We start from the raw sequence: 26,665 nt of genomic DNA, 5'->3' as shown, positions 1-26,665 counted from the left end.
AAAAAAGCTGTTCTATTACATGCTCTTATTAGATTGTTTTATAGTAGTATGTTGGCTGATTGCTTGATTGCTACAGCAGTACCATCTAGTGGCCGTTTTGAAAAACACACGTAGAGACGGCAGTCACGTTATCAATCACGTGCCTTGAAATGCTAAAGTCCAGGTTGTTATATTAGGGTATCAAGTTAAAGACTTTTTTTACATATTTTGTATGCATCTTTGAACACTTGTCTATATCATATTTTATGTGTCCTCCAAAACTACCGTTATGTCACATCTTTATGTGGAATTTTGCCCATCCGCCACAATCCTTAGGTGAAACATGTGTTATGGGGAGGTTTAGTTCACTGTTTTAGTGTCATTTGGAAGGGCACATGTCCTGCAGCCGGCGTTCCCACAAACACACCACAAGCACAGTGCACAGGTGCGCTAATTACCCTGTTTTTGTGGGTTAATTCACTTGATTGGTGATAGTTTTAGTAGGTAATGGTCGAGTGGTTAGCGCGTAGACCTCACAGCTAGGAGACCCCACCGTGCAGCCTATAGAGATGTTTAATAAACATAAAATTGTGTAATGCATTATCCGGGACACATATTACAGATAAAACAACTTTCTATCTGTGATTATTTGTGATTCATTACAAGTTAACTATAGACAAAATGTGATTAATTGTGACAACATACTTTAACCGATTGACAGCCCTCGTTTTTACTGCTGTTTATGTTGTTTTTTCTCTTGTTTTGCTTTGTATTGGTTATGTTATTCCCCTGATCTATGGTAGTGGTATTACTTTTTTCATTCATTTCATTCATTTGAAATGAAATGAAAATGAATGAAATGAAACCGCTTTTTCCTCACGAGGGTCGCGGGGAGTGCTGGAGCCTATCCCAGCTGTCTTCGGGCGTAAGGCGGGGTACACCCTGGACTGGTCGCCAGCCAATCACAGGGCACATATAGACAAACAACCATTCACACTCGCATTCATACCTATGGACAATTTGGAGTGGCCAATTAACCTAGCATGTTTTTGGAATGTGGGAGGAAACCGGAGTACCCGGAGAAAACCCACGCATGCACGGGGAGAACATGCAAACTCCGCACAGAGATGGCCGAGGGCGGGGACCGAACCCTGGTCTCCTAGCTGTGAGGTCTGCGCACTAACCACCAGACCGCCGTGCCGCCGTATTACTTTTTTATTTGTGGCTATTTTTTCGTTGTCCTTTTTTCTTTTAAAAATTTTGTCTGAATATAAGAAACTGCACGTGCACTAAGAAGACAAACCTAAACGAGTTAAAAAGTGATTGTGCAGTATTACAGTACAGTACAGTATTCTGAATGTATTTAATCATTTTGTACATATTTAAAGGATATATACAAAACTATATGGCACAACAGACTTCTGGATCTTTGACAGTTCTGCTTGGTTCTAAGGCCAAAATTACAGTAGAGACATTACCATCATTTTACGAACAATTTTCTCATCAACAAACAGTGCTGGTGGTTGATCACCCATTGATGTGGCAGGATTGTGCTCACAGAATGACGTGCACAAACAGAGCCATGATAGCAGCACTGATGAGGCCTGAGATCGGAACAGTGACAAACCAGGCAATAAATATATTTCTGAACAGATGCCAGTCCACCGATTTCCTTGAGCGCAGCCATCCTACAGCGACTACGGATCCCACCTGTATCAATATGATAGAGTTTATAACAGTGTATAACTTTTGATGGTCATAGTCAGTAATTCCATTACCTTGCAGTGTGTCGTGCTGACAGGAAGACCAACATTTGATGCCACAACAACCGTGAGGGCGGAGGCCAACTCGATGCTGAAGCCACTATAATGGAATAAAGTACTAAAATAAGTCACAGTGTGTCACAGTGTAAGTGTGTGGCAGCAGAGTGTTTTTGTGTCATACCTAGAGGGTGTAATGGGAGTAAGGTCTTTGCCCATGGTCTGGATGACCCTGCGGCCCCACACCCAGAGCCCCATGCAAATGCCTACTCCGCCATAAAGCAGTAGCCAGATAGGTGTCGGTGCATTGGAATCCACGGAACCACTTTCATATAGAAGCCAGAGGGCGACAAGTGGGCCGATAGCATTGCTATAGGAGAACATGTACAATGAATCAATTCGTATGACCTTCACATGACACCAATTTTACATGAGGTTTTTCAGAGTGTCAATACATTAAAAAATCACAACAACCACGATTTAATGTAACCAATGACGAGCAGGAATGCTGGTAGAAAACAAGCCTGGATTAGCCTGCTGCTGTGTTTAATGTAACTGTCATTTTGTCTTTACATTTTCCTAATTTGTACTTTTTTCCCGGTTTAATTTTATCATGGGCTGCACGGCGGACTAGTGGTTAGCGCGCAGACCTCACAACTAGGAGACCGGGGTTCAATTCCACCCTCGGCCATCTCTGTGTGGAGTTTGCATGTTCTCCCCGTGCGTGGGTTTTCTCCGGGTACTCTGGTTTCCTCCCACATTCCAAAAACATGCTAGGTTAATTGGCCACTCCAAATTGTCCATAGGTATGAATGTGAGTGTGAATGGTTGTTTGTCTATATGTGCCCTGTGATTGGCTGGCGACCAGTCCAAAGACAGCTGGGATAGGCTCCAGCACCCCCCGCGACCCTCGTGAGGAAAAGCGATAGAAAATTAATGAATGAATAATTTTATCATTATCATTTTCATGGTGTTTATCGATATCTCCATGTTTGTATCAGCATCTTACCTGACATCATTCCCGCCATGAGCAAAAGAACCAAAGCATGCCGTTAGTATCTGGAGGAATTGAAAAAGTGAAGAAACAGCCGGTTTGTCGAGCTCCAGCTCATCTTCCTCGGGAGGATGCTCCCAAACAGCCTCCTGCGTCACACTCGGATTCTTGAAAGAACTTCCTCTAGTCATTGCTGAGCTGTAGCTGCTGTAGCTGCCCATTCTGGACCTCCTCCTCCAGTCATCTGCGTCTTTATTCCTGGCCTCTCCCTGGATGCCATAGATGGCCATTGTGTAGGAGGTGTAGCTGTTGTTTCTCCGAATGGGCCGCTCCTCCGTGTCACTGTCACCAATACAGTCACCCACTTTGGCCACATGGAGCTTGTGAAGCAAGTCTTTGTAGAGACCTGAGTCTTTGTGAATTGCATGCGACCGTCCACTGTGAGGGTCTGTGATCATCATTGTACCAACAGTGCCGTTTAGTCCTGGAAGAATAAATCAGCACAGGTGAATGTTTTTCTAATTCATCTGAATGAGTTTCTACTTGCTTTCTCACCAGTACCGACATCCAGGTCTTTGGTCTCCATGTCTAAACCAGCCTCCTCTGAGCCTCCAAGTTTGAAAGCTACATTCTGACTGCTTTGTGAATGGGTCTGAGGTTGGGGAGGACAGGGTATCGACACAGTCATTGCTTGACCATGTGGTTCAGTGTTCTTCTCCATCAGAGCAGCACCTGTTTCTTCTTCTCAAGAACCACACAAGATGTATTCAAGCTCCCAGACATGGCAAAAGAACATGTCACAAGAAACACAAGAAACAAAATACAGTCCTCTGTGTTTCATAGAAAATATATACGGGTACTCACGTTTGATTTTTTTCTTCAGGTGCGGACAGACAACCAACCAAACCACCAATGCTGTGATGACCCCAAAGCCCATTGAGATGCACACCGTACCCCACCATGGCACTCTGTCAAAACCCAACACTATGCGTAAAGAAACACAGGACATCAGTCTACTGCTTCTTTATATACTCATAAACAATGCTGTCACCACAGTTCAAAAACATGCATCAAGCATGTGAATGTTTGCTGGTCTACATCAAGGGTTGTCAACGCGGTGTCCTCGGGCACCAGGTAGACCCCTATGCTTACTTAATCATGTGAGAACACTAGACAGAAATGCATTCTGAAATAAAAACTGTAAGTTGTACATTTTGTTAGTGTTCAAGTTGTTTGGGTTGAAATAAGCTATGAAAATAAATCTTACAAAAATGAATATAGCTCTTGTCATTTTATACAAATATCTCCCACAAGAAAGAACATCAGAGACCACTGGTCTATATGTACCCTGTGATTGACTGGTGTGTATCTTGGCACTTGCCTAAAGTCAGCTGGGATAGGCTCCATCTTATTGTAAACAGACAAAGTGGTAGAAAATGAAAGAATTGACTCATAATGCAAATACACCATTGCATGGCCCAACTAACTCTAGATATATTTTAAATGATTTGACAGCAGATATAAATGGAGTATATAATGTACTTTTGTTCATTTAGACATTTTAGAATGCATTTATTTATTGTTTACTCATCAGTACTCATCATGTCCTTGTTTGGACAGCTTGTTCTTACTGACAAACAATGTCAGTTCAAGTGACAAAAGACAACTGCCTTGTGATAAGATATTTTTTTCTGGGCACTTTCAGTTTGATCACATTCTAATTGTAAACATGGCTTGTGTTTTTAAAAACTCACTTTGAGAATGGTGTGCATTAGATGAGGATTTGACTAACTAGAAACCTTAGTAATTGTGCTGTTAAAGCTGTTTGGGTGTAGCCACCTTCAAAAAGAATGTGACCACAAAACTTATCAACTGCAAGTAGTGATAAAGTGCATTAGAAATTTGACATGTGCAGTGGATAACTACTGGGATAGGTTGTCAAAAGTAAAAAGGGGACACTGGTCTTCATTTATACAAAGCAGGATTTGTGTATCACTCAATGCGGCTTTGTGAACATTATTTCCTACTACAGTACAAGACATTTGATCCCTAAATGATCACAGCTGTAGCTTGGTCCACGTTGCCAAGTCAGACCTGATTAAACGCCATAGAAGCCCTCATTTAATTATAATAGTGTGGTTGCCTTAGGATGTCATTGCTGCTATTTGATGGTTGAATTGAGCTATTAAGTGTGTCAGTATTTTGGATTCCTCCTTGAAAGCGCCCTGTCAGTGGAACCTGGATAACGAGTTAAATGGAGAAAATGTATATATATTTTTTTAGATTTTCAAATGTGACTTTGTTTTTAGTCATTCTTCTTAGTGTCTCAAGTTAAAAAGGGAGTTCTGATAGTGTGCGGTGCGTAGCATCACTCACATGGCGCTCCTGTAAACATAATGGAGAACAGGTTGATGCCAATGGTAATGGCGTAGAACAATGGAAGAGCTCGAAGGCCATTGGGCAACGGGTCAGCCTGTCGAAAAGGTCACATATATATATATATATAATACATGAAAAGTAAGCGAACCACTTAAAACAAATGTCAGTTAAAGTTAATGGTGGTTATTCAGAGTTTAATGTTGCATGTTCATACACCCCCCCCCCCCCAATTTTTGAAAAAAACACGACAGAGTGAGGGAGCGATGTTCGAAACGCAATGTAGCGGAGGATGGCTATCACTGTCAAGCTGCTAAGACATTCATTCATTCATTCATTCATTTTCTACCGCTTTTCCACATGAGTGTTGCAGGGGTGCTGGAGCTGTCTTCGGGCGAGAGGCGGGGTACACCCTGGACTGGTCGCCAGCCAATCACAGGGCACATTTTGACAAACAACCATTTACACTCACATTCATACCTATGGACAATTTGGCGTCGCCAATTAACCTAGCATGTTTTTGGAATGTAGGAGGAAACCGGAGTACCCGGAGAAAACCCACGCATGCACAGGGAGAACATGCAAACTCCACACAGAGATGGCCGAGGGTGGAATTGAACCGTAGTCTCCTAGCTGTGAGGTCTGCGCGCTCGACCGACCACTTGACCGCCGTGCAGCCCCTGCTAAGACATATCCTTTTGTATTGCAGTCTGCTAGTAGCAATTCCAAAAACAGAGTCATCTTATGTTTGGGTCAATACGGCATTGAGTTGAAATGACACTTAACTTAACACTTACCTTGTTAAGAATGAATTTGCGAACAAAGTAAAATAGAATTCCTGACAATGTACCAGACATCATTGGTGACAGGAACCAGGATGCCACTTTGGACGGCAACAGACAATAATAAATGTCACTTCTAATTCACATGTGCATTTCAAGTACTGTAAAAACCACAAACAGGATACTTACCAATGCGGAGAAGCTCCAGCCATTTGACCCCGTAGTGACCTCTGGCTACCAGAGAATAACCTATTGTCGCTCCAACAATACAGTGAGTTCCAGAAATGGGGAGCCTCAGTAATGATGCAACCAGCTGCCACACAGCAGAGCCTGTGAAAGGAGGGAATGGTCTGTGTTCAAAGTGTGGAAACTGGCTTGGTATAAGATCACAGGAAGTGGACTACCATTCTAACTACTTACCAAACATTGCACTTATTGACCCTGCCATCAGGACATGTTCAGAGCCGTTGTACATTTGGACGTCGATGATGCCCTTTCGGATGGTCTCACTGACTTTGGCCCCCAGCAGGACTGAGCCCACCGTCTCAAAGACGGTAGCCAGGATGCAGGCCTGCCGCAAGGTGACCACCCCAGAGCCGACTGCCGTACCAAAGGAGTTGGCCACATCGTTGGCCCCCACAGAGAAGGCCAGAATGAAGGCGATTATGAAGCCCAACACCAAAAGCCACAAGTGGCCGGACATGTCCGACTGAGAGGCCAGAGCCACTGTGGTGCTGGCAGCAGCAAGGGCCGCTGGCGTGGTGGAATCCATCCAGTTAACTGAGAGAGTATGAGGTGGTTTTAGGAAATATTTGACAAGCTATGAAATTATTAAAGTGAAGCAATCAAAATGTATGACTATCTTCATATGCATGGCTTGTCTGCAGGATGCAGAGAATAACATTTATTGTCACAGCAAACCTTCAGTGAGCTGTGCTGCAAAATAGACATGTATGAGTTATAAGAAGAGCAATAAATCCCAGTTGCAACATTTATGATCTATCATCAAGACAATACCTTTGTGAAAAGTCCAATGATATGACATTATGGTTTTCCACGTATGATTTAAGAGGACAGCGGTGTTTGAAGAAGCGTTCATTGTCATTGTCAATGTCATTCCACTGTTAAAGCCTAACAGTGTTATCTGTCTGAACAGTTTGGGTGGGACTAGTTTAACCCGCCTAAATTTCATACTTTTTTTTAAAAACATGAGGAATGAGTCACAAATGTGTAAAAGCATGATAAAGGCTATGAAGAACCCATTGTGCCCAAAAGCACACAGCAGATCACACATCACATCATCCTCTTTTGTGTACTTTTTTGTTATCAACATTTGATAGGGGAGTTATAACAGTACAATGTTGTAAATTAGAAAACAGGTCAATATAGCCTTTCTTTTATCAGTTTCTCAGTGACAGTTATGTAATGGTGATAGTATTGGAATGACACCAACAGTAGCTTGAAAACATCAAAAAGGAATACAGAGCTGTGAATAATTGGTACGTTCCGAGTTGCCAGCAATCATTATTCATGAACAAAGTTACCATCACGGTACAAAATAGTGGCATATTTTAATCTCCTTTGCTGTTCTTGCATAGCACAAATGGAGCAACGTGGTGGCAAGAAGACAACAAAGTGGGCACATGAGAAGAGTGGGGAAAAAAAACAGTTGGTACTCACAATTTGTGCCAGAAGTGAAAGGCTCTCTGTTCTTTGTTGTTTGCTGTGTGTCCCAATGTTAGGAACCAAGCAGCCTCAATGAGCTGAATGCTAAGTGCTGCTGGAACACCACATGTGTCTGTGAGTGGCCCAGCCTACAGTGTTAGAAGGTGTACACTTTTATATTCAGCAGGTTGACTACACGCCCTCTGGTCATGACACTTATAGTGTTCAGCCTCTTTGTTGTCATGGGAACATAATTACATTTGTCTTTATGGAAGATAAGAAGTTCTATAAAAAGCATTCATTCATTCATTAATTTTCTACTGCTTATCCTCACATGCGTGCTGGAGCCTATCCCAGCTGTCTTTGGGCGAGAGGCGGGGTACACCCTGGACTGGTGGCCAGCCAATCACAGGGCACATATAGACAAACAACCATTCACACTCACATTCATACCTATGGACAATTTGGAGTCATCAATTAAAAAAAGCCACACATGCACAGGGAGAACATGCAAACTCCACACAGAGTTAGCTGTGTGGCCTGCACGCTCACACCACCGTGCAGCCCGTAACAAATCCAGTGACTGTTTATCTTCAAGTATTGTCTCCAACAACTCCAGACCTCTATACTACAATGGAAAATAAACAATTAAAGGGCCCACAATTATGTCGACTTTCAAGTCAATGATAAATGATGGCAAAAATGATGATTTTTCCTCTTTTTACAGGGACTGTATATATGGTGTGGTGCACAGACCTCACAGCTAGGAGACCAGGGTTCAATTCCACCCTCGGCCATCTCTGTGTGGAGTTTGCATGTTCATGCGTGGGTTTTCTCCGGGTACTCCGGTTTTCTCCCACATTCCAAAAACATGCTAGGTTAATTGGCGACTCCAAATTGTCCATAGGTATGAATGTGAGTGTGAATGGTTGTTTGTCTATATGTGCCCTGTGATTGGCTGGCCACCAGTCCAGGGTGTACCCCGCCTCTCGCCCGAAGACAGCTGGGATAGGCTCCAGCACCCCCGTGACCTTCGTGAGGAAAAAGCGGTAGAAAATGAATCAATGAATGAATGTATATATGGTGTATGAGGAATGTCTATCCAATGCCCACTGGACTACTACAGACTAAGCGGTTTTCTGTATAGTTCATGTGTAGTATGTATTGTATATGAGTAACCATACCCTCACAAAATGTGTTACTCTTCAACCTGTTATTCCCTCGCAGATAACTCCTTACCGATTAAAGTGAGTGTCAGCAGAATGAACTTGTTTCCGAAATGCTACATTGCCTCCAAATCTGCTGATGGCTTCCTCCTTATTACTCATTTATTTAGCACATGTTGGATGAGGCACTTTGGATGTGTAAGATCACAAGAGTCAGCACACAAATGATGAACCAAATTTGGAATAGTTTGACCTTTCTGCGTATAAAGGATGTGACCTCTTCTAATGAAAGTGAGCTCAAGATGTCTCCCATTTTTATGCAAGGTCATTTAGAAGAACTTCCAGTGTCATTATCACTGTTGGTACATTATCTGGCTCTCTTTTATACCTTCGTAAAGTGGTTCTGCAAGTTAAACAAACACATGCAAAATCAACATCTCTGCTCATATACAGGATTTAACTTCACACCGCATTTGACTATACTTACTTTTAAATTTCCTTTTTTTTATCTTTCATATTTCCATATTTTCAGCCTCCTTCTCATAGATTATAGTGTTTAGTGACTGCTGTTTATAGATGTGCCTTGTTGTTTCTTGTGCCTTATTATTATTATTATTATTATTATTATTCTCTACCTTGATAGGGTGGTTGCTCAGGGAGGAGCAAATGTGTTGATATTATTCTTAATAACGGACAAAGTGGTAAACTTTCTTGTTATTCTCTGAGGTTTGCTTACAGTATAATTGCTGCTGTCTACACTAATGTATAAACACAGTTGAAGGTTGTTTTTATTGTATTTGGAATGTGTAGAATCATAATCGTCTGCCATTGTTCAGTGAAAATACAATGAGCATGTGTTTTGTCTTCTGTCCTTCTCATGACTGATTAGTTTTGTGTGTGGGTGACAATTAAGCTCATTTAATGAACTTAATTTGTGTGTAAATGTATAGATTGTGATTTTCTTTTGTAGTCGTGGAAAACAATAACTTGCTCATTAGACACAGCATTAAGTACAGGTATACAGAATTCTATTCAATCCCTAAAGCGTCCTTTCACAATGATAATGAAGCTTGACTGACAGTGTCAGTGTGTTGTTAATTTAATAATGTGTATGTTATTATGGTTGTGGTTTGAGCTATGCCAATTGCTGCTGTTTATCCAAACGTCTGTAGATGGCGACAGAGTTCATTTTCACTCCCTTAGGGCCAACTACAATGTTCCTAGTGGAAATACCAGTTTTAGCACTAGGTGAAGACAAACAGAATTCACTTCAGTTCCTGGATGCTTATGGGGGATGTTGGAGTGGCACGTTTGTATGCTGTAGACTGTCCAGTGGAGTTTAACACACACACTTCATTTCAAACACTTGTCCCATCCACAACATCCATACACAACATCTCCACTTCTCTGAATAAACACATTAAAGACTGATTTGTTCATAGAACACTTTAGGAATGCAATCGTATTTAAGGCTAGACAAGACAGGGCATGCAAATAAGCAACTGAAGTACACGGCTGTTTCACAAACCGAACCCTTTCTTCCTCTCTTCCCACCCTCCAATCCCTTGCCAAACAGGATCTGTAGGATCTCATAGTCATTTTCTCAGGAGACAGGAATGTGAAAACACAAGGCCTTGTACATGCTGAAACATGCAACCTACATTCCCTTCAACTTACAGGAAAAAAAAGTCCCAAATGTGTTGCTCATATACCAGTTTAATTTCCACTTTGTGTGGCAAAGGCTGTCTATGTAAAACACCCAGTGTGCACCGGATGTGCTCCAGACGCACACTGACTCACTTCTCAAATGAGCTTGTCTGTTGCACTGCCCTACCTATGTACTTTTTTTTACAAGCGGTCCGTGAGTTCATTCCTCCAAGGTATGTGAGAGTTCGTAAAAATAATTTTTGTGTGACATTTTTATTTTTTTCAAACTTTTCAAAGCCTTTCAACGTCTAACGTTTGCATAACAAGTGTAATCACAATAATATACATCAACTTTAGACCTGCCAGATAAACCATAAAGGTGAAATGAATATAAATATCATACAATGAAATGCAAATAGGCAACGTAAAGAAGTATTTTGGCTGGTTCTTCAATCTTCAATCCTACCAGCATCTATTTCAGAGCATTATCGGGAAGCTGAGGAAAAGAAATGTAACAAGACAAGATGATCTCAGTTGATGCTACAAATGTCTGCATCTGTCAAGACACAGAGTGGTCCAATCTGATATCACCCCTAAAAAGTGTCCATTTGCTCAACCAGCAGTGCGACAAAAAAGTGAAATGATAAAAGTCAACTCTCCTCCAAGACGTATGTCAGTTTTTGAGTCAATTGACAGACCAGTGGCTGGAGGTCGGCGATGAGTTGCTTGTGGATTCTTTATGGGACGGATGTGGGCTTTGCCTGTAGGCCGGGGAGTGAGTAATGCTTGGACTGCTAGGAGGCGTGGAGGAGCAGGAGGAAGACTTGGACTTAATCTGTAGCCACTTATCTCCCAAAGCCTTAGCGAAGTGGTCATCGACCGACACGCTGATGGAGAGCTGCTGGGAGTGAGCTTTCTGGTAATTCGCTCCGAGACTCCTCTGGAAATGTTCCTCGACCACATGATCATAGTTGCATTTGGAGATCACTGAAAGAGAAATGAAAATAATGTTTAAGTGGGTTATGGGATTATGTACTTTGGAGCACCATCAGAAAAAACAAAGACAGACCTGATGACTGGCTCTGGTGGACATCAGATTTACAGGTGGGGTTTCTTAATGAGGACACACAGGTGATCACGGAGGGACGCATCTAAAAGTATACATATAAAAAAAGGAGGTTCATTTGTTAATTCTGACAGCCATTCAAGTCTAAAATATAAATTATTGGCCAGTGTTAATATCCAAATTTCTTCTTTTACACACACTGGTATCTTTGTTGTTATTACAATGCATACATATGACCACAAAATAATGGCTTTAATATGAAAACAAATTGACTTGAAAACTGCTTCAACTGGTTTGCCCATCGGAGGCCAGATCCCGTCAGCGGTGCGTGGTGGCATAAACAGTTCAAAGAAGCAGCAGTCTGTTTGGTCTTGTTCACGGCATTCCTTCCTTCCATTGCTCACATTTTCTTCCCGAATCTTGCCGGATTGCATAGCTCGGACAAGCTTGGGCCTGCGTGTGTACAGCTGGATTGACTACACAAGGCCGATGTCGCACAATGGTGAATAGCCTGCAGCAACACTGACACTATAAAGAAACAACCTGTACTAATGCTGTAACATCCTCCGTGACATTGATCCTCATGAAAATGGTGTCTTGTATTTTTCCAAACCATTACCTGAATCTGAGTGGTGGGAGGGTTTTTTGTTTTGGCCTCTGTGCTCTCGGAATCCTTTCTTGGTTTCTTGATGAGGGCAAGAGGTTCATCCATGACTGGGGCGTAGTACAGATGAGCTGGCAGAGGGCTGGTGGGACTGGGTGTTGGGCTCCAAGTTGATGTGGGACTTTGAGGGCTGTTAAACATTGCTGCTGGTGCTGGTACTGGTACTTGTACTGGTACTGGTGCCGGTGCGTCCGCTGATCTCTGGGCGGCTTTTCCATTGCTTCTGCTCAACACCCGCTCTCGCCTGAAATCCAGTAAATGAAAAAAGGCTTACATGATGATAAGAAATGTTGAAATAAATCCCACTATGACACCAACCGTTCCTCCAGAGTTAGACATCTTTCATGGCTGCGCTTGCGTTTGATGGGATACACTGCTGGGGTTCGAGCCCGTTCGTTTGTCATATGTCTGTATCTGTCTTCACTCCTCAGGTGAGGCTGACCTGAAGAGAAGGAAAAGAGTATAGTAAGAGTGGAAAATAAGGGAAACTACAGTCTTTCCATCAATTTTCCCTCTGGTGCTGGTGTTAAGATGAACACGCCATTAACAAGGTTAATTTTATTTTTATTTGAAAGGCTTTTACTTTACAGATGACAGTAGAATGTGTTGGGTTAGGGTTGAGGCTAGGGTTACAGTTGCAGAGCAGACCAGAATCTGTGCTGCTCCAGCAGTTTAATGAAAGTTAAAATATGGGAGAAGCACTATTAAAAAAAGGAGGAGCAAAATTTCAAGCAAAGTTTCTCAAAGAAAATGGGAGGGTTGACAGGTATGAGTCTGTTCTAACTGTTCTAAGACGGATATTTTGACTTTCTTTTGCCAAAACAAATAGGAGAGTAATGAAATAAAAGGTCAAACACGAGAGTCATAATTTGACTTGGTTGTAAGGAAGGACTGCTTGTTGTGAGCCGTGACACTGAGACGCATGACTGCTAATACTCGTGTGAATACCCGACTCACCGTTAAGCGTAAACTCCGTTAAGTTGCAGAACTCGATCGACCTGATCCGTGAGGGTTAGCACACGACACAGCTGATTCAATGCTAACGGTAAATGTTGTTTTTCTGCATAATGCTGGCATTTGTCCCAGCCATGTCTCCCAAAAGGGGCATAGACACATTTTGTTGTGGGGAGGCAGATGACTTCACAGATGGAATATTTGCAGTTTGAACACAATAGCTAACAGATGATAAATGATGTACATTTAGTTTCTTTTTAGTTTTGAACTCATAGCATGTGTATTGAGACTTATGAGAGTTTATGTCAAGTCCATTGTTTGGACTTTACATCCAGTTAACACATTCAAACTCACATCGGCAGGAATACTCTAGTCACTATATGCAAATCATACATTTAGCAAAGCACAAGCTTGTTGATTCAAACACAATGGAGGATGATCTATTTTGCATGTAATAAAAGGCTGTTCACAGTGTCTACACACCTGCACGGCGCTCTTTTAGTATAATCAACATCTCCTACACCTGTGAGCTACTCCCTCACATGCAAGTGCCTTTGTGGATGAAGGTGGGGGCAGGTCTAACCGCACCTATGCTGATTTTCTACTGCCTCGGGCATGGATATTTTCCCTCGTTAGCTAAGAAGGGAATGGTGCCTGACCCTTTTATTTTTTCTTTTAATGAAGGTTAATCAGAAACAAAAGCACATGTTAAAAATGACAACAGAAGTGGACAACTTATCTTGTGGATTTGAATAAATAATTGTTGTCAGTTTCTTTAGATAATAATAACATTTTTTTTTCAATACGGTATGATGTTTACCAATGATAAATATGATAACATGAAGTCTGTGACCATAATGTTAAACTGATGCAGCACAAACCTTTACACTGAGCCAAGGATCTCATAAGAAAAATAGTTAAAATTACCTTCTAAAATGTAGACCTTGAAGCCACTGCTCATGCGTGTAATGTAGTGGAAGTTGGTCACGGCCATGGTTGCCTGCTTTTGTCCAAGTGCAGTCCAATAAGAGGGACACCTTGACTGTTCCAGTCTGTGGGAAACAATGAGGCTCAGTTGTGGATTCTAATGGAAAAGATAATGAGATTCTGGGTCTGAGCTCACAGACAGGTAACGTATCAGGTGAGTGCAAACGAATGATGAGGCTTACCCGGGACACATTCCCTGCATGCCGATTGGCTCCTGTGAGAGCCAATCAAAGAGTCTCCATTACTGTGTTGTTGTCCTGCTGGAGGAATGCAAGCACAATATCAGGAATGGGAATGGAGGGTTTGCTCATAAATGTCATAAAGTAAGCATTCTCTGCATCTTCTTGGGTAGAAATGATAACTTTCTAATGAATCTCTTTAGATTTCTCCTTGGGACTTGAAGAAGGTGAAAGGTGGCTTTTGTTGCCTCCAGGACCTGCACACCCCCTCCCCTTCGTTGTGGACTGCAATCTCACCAAACTACATTTTTTCAAGCCCTGAGCCCACCGGAGCTTCAAGCTCTCCTGCAACCTGTCCATACACGCACACATCTGTCTGCCTCACGTTTTATCCACAGGCTGTTGAACAAAACTACCAACAATTTTGCAAGTTGAACACAAACAAAAGTACAATGCCTCCCAGAAGGTTTACAACATTTGTACTGAGGAGTTCTGACTGGAAAGAATAACATTGTGTGGTGATATACGACCTTTATACTCTGCTTAGTCAGTTGCTGAGCAACATGACAAAGTTGCTCATTCATACCCTGAAGTGACACAGGCAACATGTGAACATTTAGCACCTCCCTACTTCCACACTCTTTACAATAGCACCACACGGTGTCCATACTATGTACATCTGTATGATATTGAGCATACAGACTCAAAAAGACAATATTTATCTATCTATCTTGAAATGTTATGCTCACACTGTAAAGGTACCTTTTCATTGAAGGTGCCCTTAAAGTGCTTATGACACCCAAAAAACAAATAAACAAAAAATCATCCCCTTGTTTTATTATGTTTCATTACGTGAAGGTTTTCACAAACATTTTTGGACTCTTTAAGTCAACACCAAGGAAAATTTTATTTGAAGCAGGGAAAAATAGACTCAAAACGTGATTTAGCAAGGGGAAATAGGGAAAATGCTATTGAACTGATATAGTGGAGCATCACATTGCACTTGGCCTTTTGTTTGAGTAAAGATACAAAAACCAATCCGTAGGTCAGCATATGATAATTAAGATATGACTTTTTTTCATAGCTTAAGACAACAATCTCTTAACTTCACGTTATAGGTAACAAAGCAAATGAGTGTAATATCTAATAACATCCATTCATGTTTCCCACGGAACTGCTTTCTGTTTGATCTCTTTGTAGCAGTCATCCAGTCATCCATGATCCCTCTAAAAGCTAGCAAAAACAAGAAAAGCACAACAAATATGATGACCATGTGGCGTGTTTGACCCAGCTCCCGGAAGAGAAGTGTCGTTTCTACATGTTGACAAAACATGATTTTGGGACAGCTGCAGACCTGAAAAAATGAACCACACTGTCTCTCACCTAAAGTCAGCTAGGATAGGCTCCAGCATACCTGTGAACATGAACAGGAAAAGTGCTATAGAAAAGCTTCAAAAACAACCCACAACATTTTCTTCATCTTCAAAAAAAAATCATTTCAATCTTAAAGTTACAGTGGGTTTGCAATAATAAAGACTATTTCCAACATGGTACAGTTTAGCCAACATATATTAAACAGATTGGCAACAAAAATACATTTATTGGCTTTATGCCATCACATTTTGCCTTAATACACCACAAGCCATATTGTTAGGTAAAACTGTGCTGTAAAAGAGCTGTAAAATTTGCCTCTATGACAATGAAAGTAATTGTATTATATAGCAATTTGCAGGGGTGTAATTCTGCTTTGCATTGAGTCATGCACCACTTCCTATTGTATACACTGCAGTGCATAATATCGCCTGGTAATTGTAAACTTTATATGAACAGCTCTGATATTCGGTCTTATTTATGAGTTAGCATTTTCTGAAGGTAAGCCTACTGCAACATAAAACCAACAGCCACATGCGCCATGCTTGTCGAGGCAACAGGAGGCGTAATGTCTGACAGAGAGCTACGCCCCTTTTCACAGCCCTCCTCAGCACCACTTGTCTCTGCACAGATGTCTGTCAAGATACAAATACACACCATATGCTATACCGGAAGTGCTTTCCATACACGAATTCCTTATGGGGAATTAAACTATTTTGATTCACTTCTGATACATTTGTCAGTACCTTTCTTTCAAACCAACCATGTTATCATATTCTAATCACGTTATGATGGAAAAAAACACATTATCCCTTATTATCGTGTGTTGTCATGGAGCACAACAACCGGAAATGTGCCACCACCGCCTGTGTAACTTGACTTAGGTCCCTTCTTGTAGTCTACCCCCTCCTCAGGATGCTCCGTGGTGACGCAGGGCAAAGGGAAAAACTGTGACTGGAGGGTAAGGACGCAGGGGCCACGGCGGTGAAGCAGGAAGGACTCTATATTTCACTGATGCACGACCTTAGAGGACAAGCGTGTCAAATATAATACATGCACTGTTGTGGGCTTCACTGTGTGATATTGTAAGCCATTGCATCGTTTTAGGGCGGATCACTTTGGACACACTCCCAGGTAGGCTTCATCGTGCATTTTCATGAATTACATTACAAGTGGTTTCATTGAGCAAACGCAGACAGTGAGCGTATTTTTATTTTTTTTACGTTTCCTTCATTTGAATCCATATTGAGGCGTATCAATTTCCTGCACAATCATGCCATTCCCCTCTAGTGATTATTTAATTATATATTTACGAAGAATCAAGCAGCAATCCAGATTTTTTTTTTTTACCGTGTCTGCATATGGCAACAACTTGTAAGACCCATCCAGTGGGCGGTCTTTTTCCTGTCATCTTTTTCCACTCTAGAGCTCCATCATGAACTACCTTCGTCGACGACTTTCGGACAGTAATTTCATGTCCAACCTGCCCAATGGCTACATGGGTGACCTGCAGCGCGCCGAGCCCACGCCTCAGCAGCAGCCGAGTCCCGCAGTGTCTCCGGGGCCACCGGAAAGGCGCCAGCCCGCCAGTCAGCAGCAGTCCACAGGCGGAGGCTCTGGCTTTTTCTCGTCCATTTCCAATGCTGTCAAGCAAACCACGGCAGCTGCCGCCGCCACGTTATCCGAGGCTGCGGACCGGGCGGGGGTGTCCAGCAGTGCGAAGATCCTCCTTGTGATCGACGACCTGCAGACCGACTGGTAAGAGTACAATAGGAGACTACAAACAGACGTGGGTGGATGGAAGGTCACGTGATTCATCCACGGTTTGAAGAGTTGTGGGAATCACATGGATTCATTCTATCAACCAATGGCAAAAAAAAGAGTCATTTGGACTGCAAAGTGTAACTGCCAATCACCTTTTCATTTACACATTTGCATTGAAGCTGCAGCTAAAAGTACACAGTATGACAGGGTGTAGAAAATGTTGGCTTGTTTTCATTTAATTGTCCATCCATCTTCTATGCAGCTTTATCCTCACTAGGTCTGAGCTAATCTGGAACCTGTCCTGCCGTCAGAGGCGGGGTACATCCTGGCCAATCACAGGGCACATATAGACAAACAAGCATTCACGCCCACATTCATACCTATGGATAGTTTAGACTTTATTTAATTGTCCTTCAGCATATTCATTCATTTTCTGCCGCTTTTCCTCACGTGGTGCTGGGTGCTGGAGCCTATCCCAGCTGTCTTCGGGCGAGAGGCGGGTACACCCTGGACTGGTCGCCAGCCAATCACAGGGCACATATAGACAAACAACCATTCACACTCACATTCATACCTATGGACAATTTGTAATTAACAATTAACCTAGCATGTTTTCGGAATGTGGGAGGAAACCGGAGTACCCGGACAAAACCCACGCATGCACAGGGAGAACATGCAAACTCCACACAGAGATGGCCGAGGGTGAAGGGTGGAGTTGAACCCTGGTCTCCCAGTCCTTCAGCATATTCTTTTATTAAATATATAGTGATGGGAAGTTCAGCTTTTTGGCGTGGTTCCCAAAGAAGAGCCGACTCTTTTGTTTCCCAACTGGTTTGTAGTTTAGTGTCATTTGCGTCATGGTTTCACCTAATTTTGCAAATACGAACGGTTTCTGTGTTAATATGTTAATTTGCATTTGATGCTTTTATAAGAGGACTTGCAATTGCATAATTTTGTGTATTTGTTCCATTACAAACTAAACTTTACAAATTATAATCAAGTGTCCTGTGCACGTTGGCATAAAGACAAGTTAGATACGATACATCAGCTTGGATGGGCTGATATGATTCCTACTGAGCGTTTCTGTCCTGTTTTTTTCCCAAATTATCTCTGATATGATCCAAACCTGCATGTCATTGGCCGCATACACATCAAAACACAACCCTGTCCCTGTACTAAGTCAGCAGAGCAGAGTAAGCAACAACAAAAAAAAATCAATGGAAATTCACTCTTCTGATTCACTATAAAACATTGACTTTTAGAGCTAACGCTTTGGCACATTGCACATCACCAGTCTGCTAATATGCAAAACTGTTAATTTCATGGCAAAGTTGCTGAGAGCTGAGAGCCCCCATAATTTATGACAAAATTATTATCATAGAAAAAATATGTCATGAGTTATTCTATATAGTTTAAATATTATTTTTTAATGTCATCATATACAGTTACACCGTACCAATAGCAAAGAACTGTTTCAAAAAATTAACTTGACACATACAAGCCACCATTGTCAAAGAGGCTGAATCTCTTATTGGCAAGGTAAGGCAAGACAAGTTTATTTTTAACACACAACAAAGTGCTTTACAGAAAGTAAGGCAAAAATCATTAAAATCATTCCAAAAACATTCCATAAAACATACACGCAATAATGATAGAGCGCAGTTAAAGTACTTTCATTTCTAATATGCACAGCTAAAAAAAAAACAGTTTTTAGCTTGGTTTTAAAAACACTGTCAAAGATAAGGCCTGCCTCACATCTTCGAGAAGACTGTTGCAGATTTTAACAGCATAAAAATGAAATTTGGTCCTCCCACAAGGAGACCACTCCCTGAGGTTCTCAGAGCCCGAGAGTCACTAAAACGGTATAGTTTCCACCATCACATGATCAGGCAAAATGGCAGTAATCAATACAAGCAAAACACATCACATTAACTTAATGTTTGTGAGGGAAAGTAATAGTAGTTATATTCCTCTCCTTTCACCTGCAGGGTGAGAGTTTTCCGTGGAAGAAAGGTCCATGGTGAATATGACATCAAAGTCGAGCAGGTAGGCTTAACATCATGGAATTTATGCATATTGTTGTTCTCTTCGTGTTCACATTTGCCCTCTTAGTCAGCGAGATCATGTAAAAGCTTCTTAAAAACATGTCAAAATTAGTCTTTTTCCTCTATGCTGTCATGAGAATGCATTTATTATGTTAGATATAGCTTTTCTTAGTGTGCACCAATAGGTTGATTATTCCACATTGAAGAACTATACCTGACAGCCTGACTATGAGAGAGATATTCATAAAGTTGTGATACACCTTCATGTCCTGCTAAATATTCTCTCTGTCTCCCTCAGCCGTATATTCTTTGTCGTCTAATTCTGTCCCCAACTTTAATGTTTCTTTTCTGTCATTTCCCCTGTGGCCTCTAACACAAAGATCATACTTCAGAGGCTGTCTGACATTTTAGAACTGCACCCTGTTGTGTCTCACCGATGCAGAATTGGTAGTTTGTCACCGTCAACCCCATCCAGTCACTGTGATTACATATGAGGGGTTGTGTGGGGATAAATCCTCTCATTGTCTTTTTTTAGGCGGAATTTTCTGAACTCAACCTGGTGGCTGACTCCTCAGGCACCTACACAGTCAACATTGATGCAATTAGAAATGGCCATAAGGTTACTAAGTAAGTGGAGTATGTATGTATTTACACTGGCTGCAGAAAGTAAGAGGCAGGTTTTTCATCTACATATGTTGATAGACACTACAGTATATGAATGCAAGTATTGAGGCCCTGGTTAAGGATACACAAATGCAAGGAAATTAGGGTCTGGTCAGTTGGGAAGGGAGGGTATGTGACTCTGGGGATTATGAAGAAGAATATTACGAGGGTCAAGTTTGTTTGCACCAAGGTCATTGAAATATGCCTGTATGACCTTGCTTTGTACACTGGAGCACAGTCATTCTGGAACCGAGAAGGGCCTTTCCCAAACTCTTTTCACATAATTGTACATCCCTATAGCCTATAGTCATATACAAAATATGATAGAACGGACGTTTTCAGGCTTCTCTTGTTTTGGACAGGTGCGATCCTACAGTGTACAGTGGAATGCTCAAGTCGTTTTTGTGTATGTTCAGATACTTGATAAATTAGGGGCACCATTGCTCATAATAGGCCATATTCAACCATGAAACAGTAATATTTAATCATTATTAAATGTTTGAAAAACTGTGAGAGAGTAAAGCCGGGAAATATGAGCCAAACTAAAATATAAAGTGGTTTGATGGCGTTATCTTCAGGCACAAAAGGAGTGCTGCAAGGAAGATGCATTGACAAAGCATGACAATACAATACAACCATGCTTTTTGCGAGGGATTAGGTTATGGGACCACCAGCAAATCCTGAAAATCCGCGAGTAATTAATATGGCCGTAAAAATGTCTCTTTTTTTCATTTGGCAGTTAAGGACTGCCGAAATAGTAAGTCCAAAATCTCAAGGCCTGATGAAGAAACATTATCAGTGAAGCTTAAAGACATGAATATGTAAAAAGTATGGTCTTGTTGTATATTTTACCTGAATTATCACATATTTGTAAATAAAAAAGGTGTTTTCTGTGAAAACAATTGACTATTTTGGTGATTTTTATAATTTATTTTTTTTACCGAAAATGGGTCGTGAATGCTGCACTCTGAATGTGCGTGAATATACCGTTTTGTCCAAAATATCATAGTAAGAGAAATTATTATAATTGAAGGGGAAGTTAGAGGTCAAAGCCAAGCCCCGATGTGATTAATTAATCAATGAAAAGATTTGTCTCAATACTTTTGTTGATATAGTGTAGTTTCTCACCATGTGTGATAACTCCAGTATTTGCATTCATGTTTGTTCCTGTCTTGTGGTCCAGATCCTTTAAGCCAGACTTTGTGCTGATCAGACAGCACGCCTTCAGTATGGACAAGAATGGAGACCACAGGAACTTAGTGATTGGCCTGCAGTACGCAGGACTGCCAAGTGTTAACTCTTTACACTCCGTCTACAATTTCTGTGACAAACCATGGGTGGTAGGTTGTTTTATATTCTCGAACCTTATTGTCTAATGATGAAATACACGTAAATGACTTTCTTGTTTTGTAGTTTGCACAAATGTCTAGACTACACAAGCAGCTTGGCCCAGAGGAATTCCCACTGATTGAGCAGATTTATTATCCAAACCACAAGGAAATGGTGAGGTTTGAATTCAGCTTATTTGAACTCCATCTTCAACTATCACAGCATTGTCCATTGCTAAACAAACATCAGGATACGGAGACGGGTCATCTCTGCAAATGACCTACATGTAATATTTCATCTTGTGTACCATCTCGTTTTCTGGGCTTGTTATTTATCTCATAGGAGGCTGAGTTCATTTGAGTTTCTGTGTCATACATTTTTGGTATTTTCTAATGATATTCCCTAGTGAAATACAATAGGTGTGTTGCATGCTCCACTCTGGTACCTCCTGAGGGATTAAAATAATTAATTTGTGTTCCTTTTATAGATTACTTCCTCTCGGTTTCCTGTAGTGGTAAAGATGGGCCATGCTCACTCAGGAATGGGAAAGGTAGATCTGCATTACTCATTCTAAAATGTGAACATATTATATTACAACACAAATGTGTATTTGTACCCTTTTCTAGGTTAAAGTGGACAATCAATACGACTTTCAAGATATTGCCAGTGTTGTGGCGCTGACCAAGACATATGCCACATCGGAGCCCTTTATTGATGCCAAGTATGATGTCCGTATTCAGAAGATTGGTGACAATTATAAGGCTTATATGTAAGTCATTGTGTAGGTAGTGTGTGTGGTATCGCTGCTCAGAATGTAAACAGTCACATACTTTTATTATGGTGACCAGGAGAACATCCATTTCTGGCAACTGGAAAACCAACACTGGTTCATCGATGCTTGAGCAAGTGGCCATGTCCGACAAGTAAGTATAACTTGCAAAAAATGTTTTTTAAGCGCTAATAGTTCTGTTTAATTACAGGTACAGAATGTGGGTAGACACTTGTGCCGACATATTTGGAGGTTTAGATATCTGTGCTGTGGAAGCTCTTCATGGTAAAGATGGCAAGGACTACATTATAGAGGTACTGGAGTGCAGTATAATCAAATCATCGCAAGTATAGTCATCCAGGAATGGTCTGTCACGTTGTTTTTCTTAGGTAGATGACTGTTCAATGCCACTGATTGGTGACCAGCTTGATGAGGATCGCGTCCAGATTGCAGAACTGGTGGTTTTGAAGATGAACCAGACTGTTCCACCTGCCTCCAGCACTTCCTCCACCCGTATCACAGCAACGCAGGTACACCAGCAGTCCAAGCGGAGTATTACATAGGCACATTACACATCCAGGCACATGTGCACACAATGAGAAATCATGTATATACTGCACATGAATACATTAAATGAATTGCATAAGTAATCAAATATTAATATATTTCGTATATTAAAAATGCACTATAAGGTTATATTTTCTTAATGAAGTCCGGGATCTTCAATTGAACATGCACATCTTTTATTAAGCTTCCTTCTTTTACTTGTTTATTTGTAACAGCAGTGTGTTTGCAATGTCTTTTCAGTGTCAAGGTTTGATGAACCTCGCACATGCTTTAATATAATGTCACATACATTTTTTAACAGATTTTATTTCACACCACAGGCCCTATGGCCATTTGAGCCAGGCCTTGCTCCATTGAAGCTTATGGATGCATTTTAGTGTCAGTGTAAAGTGTAAAGACTGCTATCTTTAGACGGTGAGCGAGTGGTTAGCTTGCAGGCCACACAGCTCGGAGACACAAGTTCGATTCCACCCTCGGGCCCGTGCATGTGTGGGTTTTCCTTGGGTACTCTGGTATGAATGTGAGTGTGAATGGTCGTTTGTCTATATGTGTCCTGTGATTGGCTGGCGACCAGTCCTGAAGACAGCTGGGATAGGCTCCAGAACGCCTATCCCAGCTGAATGAATGAATGCTATGATTAACTGTTACTATTCTAGAAATCATGGCATAAAATGTGTTTGCAGCCATTAATGATGTTTATTGTTGTTCCATTTTTTTCCTAATGTTTGCTCTTTAGAAAGCATTGTCTCCTCAGCCCGTCTCCCAACCTAGAGTTCCACAGTCTCAGCAGCGACCCCCACCCCAGGGTAAGAACAAAAGCATAACATCTTTTAATTTCTGTCATTTGCAGTCTGCTGTACTTCTTTTGGATCGTTATTATATTTATGCCAACCAGTCACTGAAAGTCATATAATTTTGGCTCGGACTGGCTGGATGAATGAATAATGAATAAAATGCGAACAAATAAAACGCCATCCATCCAACCATCCATCGATTTCCTCTACCACTTATCCTCACGCTTATGGGCGAGAGGTGGGGTACACCCTTATTGTAACAGAGAGACAGAATGTAAAAAATACCTGTATTTTTATTTTCAAATGTTCCAAACAAGTACATTAGTGAGTGTGTCCCATCTGCCTTTCCTAGTGAGGTCTAGGTTGTCTGTGGGCTATTTGTGGAGTTTTACTGGAACCAGATCACCCTTGAAGTCTAACATTTCAGCCAAACTTGAGATCTGAGACATTGCGCAATGATTTAGTTTTTGTGCTGAGCATCCTTCAGTTTCATTTTGCAGCCAGAAGTCAACATGATGTAGTGTGATTACGCTTTTTCTTCAGGTGGTCCTCAGCAAGGTTCCCCCTCTCAACAGCGTCAACAACCTCAGGGCCAACCTCCTTCACAGGCTCAGCAACCTGCAGCCAGCCCTGGCAGTGCTGATCCTAGCTCTCAGGTGAAGGGCAACCAAGGACCTGCAGGTCAAGGAGCTCCTCAGCGAAACCAGGGAGGCTCTCCTCAAACTCAGAGGCAGCAGTCCGTCACCCAGCAACAACAGAGACCGCTTCCAGGAGGGGCGGGTCAGAAACCTCCGCAACAGAGACCTGCCCAGCCTCCTAGACAACAATCACAAGGGGGGCAGCAGAGGCCTCCTGGCCAGCAGGGTCGACCTGGTGGGGCTACCACCCAGCAGCCACGACCCACAAGCCAAGGCCAGGGAGCTCCGGGAGGACGTCCCCCACTGCAACAAAAGCCACAGCCGCCACAAAAGCCCAGCCAGGACAATCCGGCCACGGGCGGTTCCCCACAACTGAAGTAAGTAAAAAGTAGTGTGGGCATGACCATACATTGTTTCGTATTATTTAAGGCAGAATAAAACACATTTACCATATGGTAATAATAATAATTTGCAAAAAACTCTCTAATTTTGAGATTTAGTTTTTTGCATTGTTATGTGCATGCAATATTTTTTATCTTCATTATTGGTCTACTATAGTTTGCATGATTTCTCAATGCTTCTTCTTAACATTACATCTCAGAATGACTATGACACACATTAATCAACTTCTTGCCAAACCGTGGTCACAATCTGATATCAAAACAAAACTAGGCAGTGAAGTGGCCTTATTGTTAGCATGTCAACCCCACAGTCTGCAGACTACATGTTCTGCCCATATGTACAGACTCTCACCCTCTCTGCTTTCTACAAATTTCCCCACTGAGGGACGAATAAAGGCATATCTTAATCTTCTATCAAAGCCTGGTTTTGCGGTGCAGTCCTTATGATTACCATAAAGACACTCGATTTTAATGGTTAATGTAAAAATAGCACTGCATGTAAAAGGACCAAAGAAAAAGGATTACCAGTAACCAAACTAAACAAACAAACTAATGGATGTCTTGTATCAGACCAAGCTGATCAATAAATAAAATGAGTCAGAAATGTATCTTCCATGCATCACATAGCATCCATTCATTATTCATATCACTTTCAAGCATACCCTGAAATGATACAGTGATAGTGGATGCACTTCTTCATCCTGGGGTCAGCCTGTCCTCTCTTTCTTCTCTTCTTTGCTTGCTCCAGTCTTCTCATTCCATTGGTTTACTGCATGACTTTAATAGCCTCTATCGCCATCTCCTCTCTTTATAGCAAATCCCAGTCTCTTACCAATACCTTCAACATTCCAGAAACCCCAGCGCCACGAGCCAGCCTTAGTCAGGACGAGGTGAAGGCCGAAACCATCCGCAATCTACGCAAATCTTTTGCCAGTCTCTTCTCAGACTGAGATGCTGTCATCATCTTCACTTATTCCCACTCATAGAAAGCTGGACAGACACACAGAAGACTTTGACCTCTACTAAAAAGGAACAACAAAACGGGCCCTGTGATCGATGTAAAAGAACCATAACATTGTACATAGTCGCTACTTTGAGTACATGTTCCAAAATGAATAAGAAGTACAACACACTTTAAATATTAAGTCTGAAACATTCCCTGCCAGGTCACTATCTAGTATCATCTCTCGCTCTCACACACGTGCACACACTCACACAAGCCTGTATATGCATGAGCACACACAAACAAGAACGACAGCATAATACTACTTCCACTAGTTTCTTGGTGCCGTAAAGTCCATGTGATTGTTATGTTCAGCCTTCGTTTGGTGTACCAACCAAGGAGATGAATGAGCCACACAGTTGCACACATACAGTAGGATGTCCAGTCTTTGAGCTTTTGGGCGCTCATGGTGATGTCGTAGCTGCATGTCAACAGGGGGCAATGGTTGCATTTTTCCAACCCCACACATTGGTGCTTGTAACTGTGTTGTCACACGTAGTTCAATTAGCTCAAATAATAGTTAGCCTTGTAGGTGTTGTGAGTGTGTTGTTGCAACCACTTTTTTGTTACACAAAAACAAAAGCTCAAAAACATCCAATCAAATGGAGCTGACTCAGGGATGTCCAGTTGATTGCGATGTTTGTTTTTGTGGGTCTTCCATTCCAGTTTAATGTGGTTGTTTACCAATGATGAGGGAAAAGCATGCATTCAAATGAGGTAGAGTTGTTTTTTTTGTTTTTTTTGAAGGTGCATTTGCACACAGAGTTTACTCCAAAATCATACTTGAAATCAGTGGCACAAACTGATGAAGTCTATATTTTCAGGTTTAAGTCCGCTACTGTACTACTTGACAAAGCGACAACTCGGTTAAGAAAAAAATGAAAAGAATGCACAGAGGGTGTTTGCAACTATAAATCCAGTCAGAGAACTATTCACCCAACATTCAATCTCCTCTCAAATAGAATGCAATGTCAGTTAGGAATAAAGGCAAAGGAAATTAACATTATGCACTTCTTAAGCAGAGCCGGTCCTACCCAAAGTGGCACTCTAGGCAAGATTTCATATGGCACCCCCCTCCATTGCCGATTTTCATACGTACACT

At 41.6% G+C, this 26,665-nt stretch overlaps 3 protein-coding genes across 6 annotated transcripts; 1 reads left to right on the top strand and 2 right to left on the bottom strand.

Annotated features, from left to right (window-relative positions):
• Positions 1-1,393: 1,393 nt before the first annotated feature.
• On the bottom strand, positions 1,394-7,700 carry slc20a1a (solute carrier family 20 member 1a). Its single transcript, XM_058070835.1, has 11 exons — positions 7,572-7,700; positions 6,312-6,671; positions 6,081-6,221; positions 5,907-5,992; positions 5,110-5,206; positions 3,598-3,717; positions 3,289-3,474; positions 2,749-3,217; positions 1,924-2,109; positions 1,758-1,842; positions 1,394-1,689 (listed from the first exon to the last, which is right to left on the bottom strand). The coding sequence occupies exons 2-11, from the start codon at positions 6,661-6,663 to the stop codon at positions 1,534-1,536; spliced, it is 1,878 nt and encodes a 625-aa protein (XP_057926818.1). The 5' UTR covers positions 6,664-6,671; positions 7,572-7,700; the 3' UTR covers positions 1,394-1,533.
• A 2,718-nt stretch (positions 7,701-10,418) lies between these two features.
• On the bottom strand, positions 10,419-14,193 carry vgll4l (vestigial like 4 like). 2 transcript variants are annotated; one of them, XM_058070886.1, is made up of 5 exons: positions 13,981-14,193; positions 12,418-12,541; positions 12,055-12,343; positions 11,439-11,520; positions 10,419-11,356 (listed from the first exon to the last, which is right to left on the bottom strand). In XM_058070886.1, exons 1-5 carry the CDS (start codon positions 14,045-14,047, stop codon positions 11,055-11,057), a joined length of 864 nt encoding a protein of 287 aa, XP_057926869.1. In that variant the 5' UTR covers positions 14,048-14,193; the 3' UTR covers positions 10,419-11,054. The 2 variants fall into 2 exon arrangements, with proteins under 2 accessions (XP_057926869.1, XP_057926870.1); XM_058070887.1 differs by lacking the exon at positions 13,981-14,193 and adding an exon at positions 13,537-13,678.
• Positions 14,194-16,501: 2,308 nt separating this feature from the next.
• On the top strand, positions 16,502-26,332 carry syn1 (synapsin I). 3 transcript variants are annotated; one of them, XM_058071630.1, is made up of 14 exons: positions 16,502-16,724; positions 17,017-17,348; positions 19,343-19,400; positions 19,935-20,026; positions 21,246-21,402; positions 21,476-21,565; positions 21,879-21,941; positions 22,018-22,160; positions 22,240-22,314; positions 22,372-22,474; positions 22,550-22,690; positions 23,464-23,533; positions 24,065-24,536; positions 25,413-26,332. In XM_058071630.1, the coding sequence occupies exons 2-14, from the start codon at positions 17,026-17,028 to the stop codon at positions 25,438-25,440; spliced, it is 1,815 nt and encodes a 604-aa protein (XP_057927613.1). In that variant the 5' UTR covers positions 16,502-16,724; positions 17,017-17,025; the 3' UTR covers positions 25,441-26,332. The 3 variants fall into 3 exon arrangements, with proteins under 3 accessions (XP_057927613.1, XP_057927611.1, XP_057927612.1); XM_058071628.1 differs by having other exon boundaries at positions 25,375-26,332; XM_058071629.1 differs by having other exon boundaries at positions 16,980-17,348; positions 25,375-26,332.
• The last annotated feature ends 333 nt before the right edge of the window (positions 26,333-26,665 follow it).

Source organism: Doryrhamphus excisus, chromosome 4 (assembly GCF_030265055.1).
Source record: "Doryrhamphus excisus isolate RoL2022-K1 chromosome 4, RoL_Dexc_1.0, whole genome shotgun sequence".
In the NCBI taxonomy this organism is placed as follows: domain Eukaryota; kingdom Metazoa; phylum Chordata; class Actinopteri; order Syngnathiformes; family Syngnathidae; genus Doryrhamphus; species Doryrhamphus excisus.
This window is presented reverse-complemented; position numbering and strand designations above follow the sequence as displayed.

Coding starts and splice junctions, on each gene's coding strand:
- vgll4l (XM_058070886.1), bottom strand. CDS start 14,047: ATGGCCGTGACCAACTTCCACTACATTACACGCATGAGCAGTGGCTTC. Junction 12,542..13,980: donor CAAGGTCTACATTTTAGAAG/GTAATTTTAACT, acceptor CCTTCTCTTCAG/GTCAGCCTCACCTGAGGAGT. Junction 11,357..11,438: donor CCACCAGAGCCAGTCATCAG/GTCTGTCTTTGT, acceptor TTTCTCTTTCAG/TGATCTCCAAATGCAACTAT.
- slc20a1a (XM_058070835.1), bottom strand. CDS start 6,663: ATGGATTCCACCACGCCAGCGGCCCTTGCTGCTGCCAGCACCACAGTG. Junction 3,718..5,109: donor TATGTTTACAGGAGCGCCAT/GTGAGTGATGCT, acceptor CTTTACGCATAG/TGTTGGGTTTTGACAGAGTG. Junction 1,843..1,923: donor ACTCCCATTACACCCTCTAG/GTATGACACAAA, acceptor ATTCCATTATAG/TGGCTTCAGCATCGAGTTGG.
- syn1 (XM_058071628.1), top strand. CDS start 17,026: ATGAACTACCTTCGTCGACGACTTTCGGACAGTAATTTCATGTCCAAC. Junction 22,315..22,371: donor CAAGTGGCCATGTCCGACAA/GTAAGTATAACT, acceptor GTTTAATTACAG/GTACAGAATGTGGGTAGACA. Junction 22,691..23,463: donor CCCGTATCACAGCAACGCAG/GTACACCAGCAG, acceptor TTTGCTCTTTAG/AAAGCATTGTCTCCTCAGCC.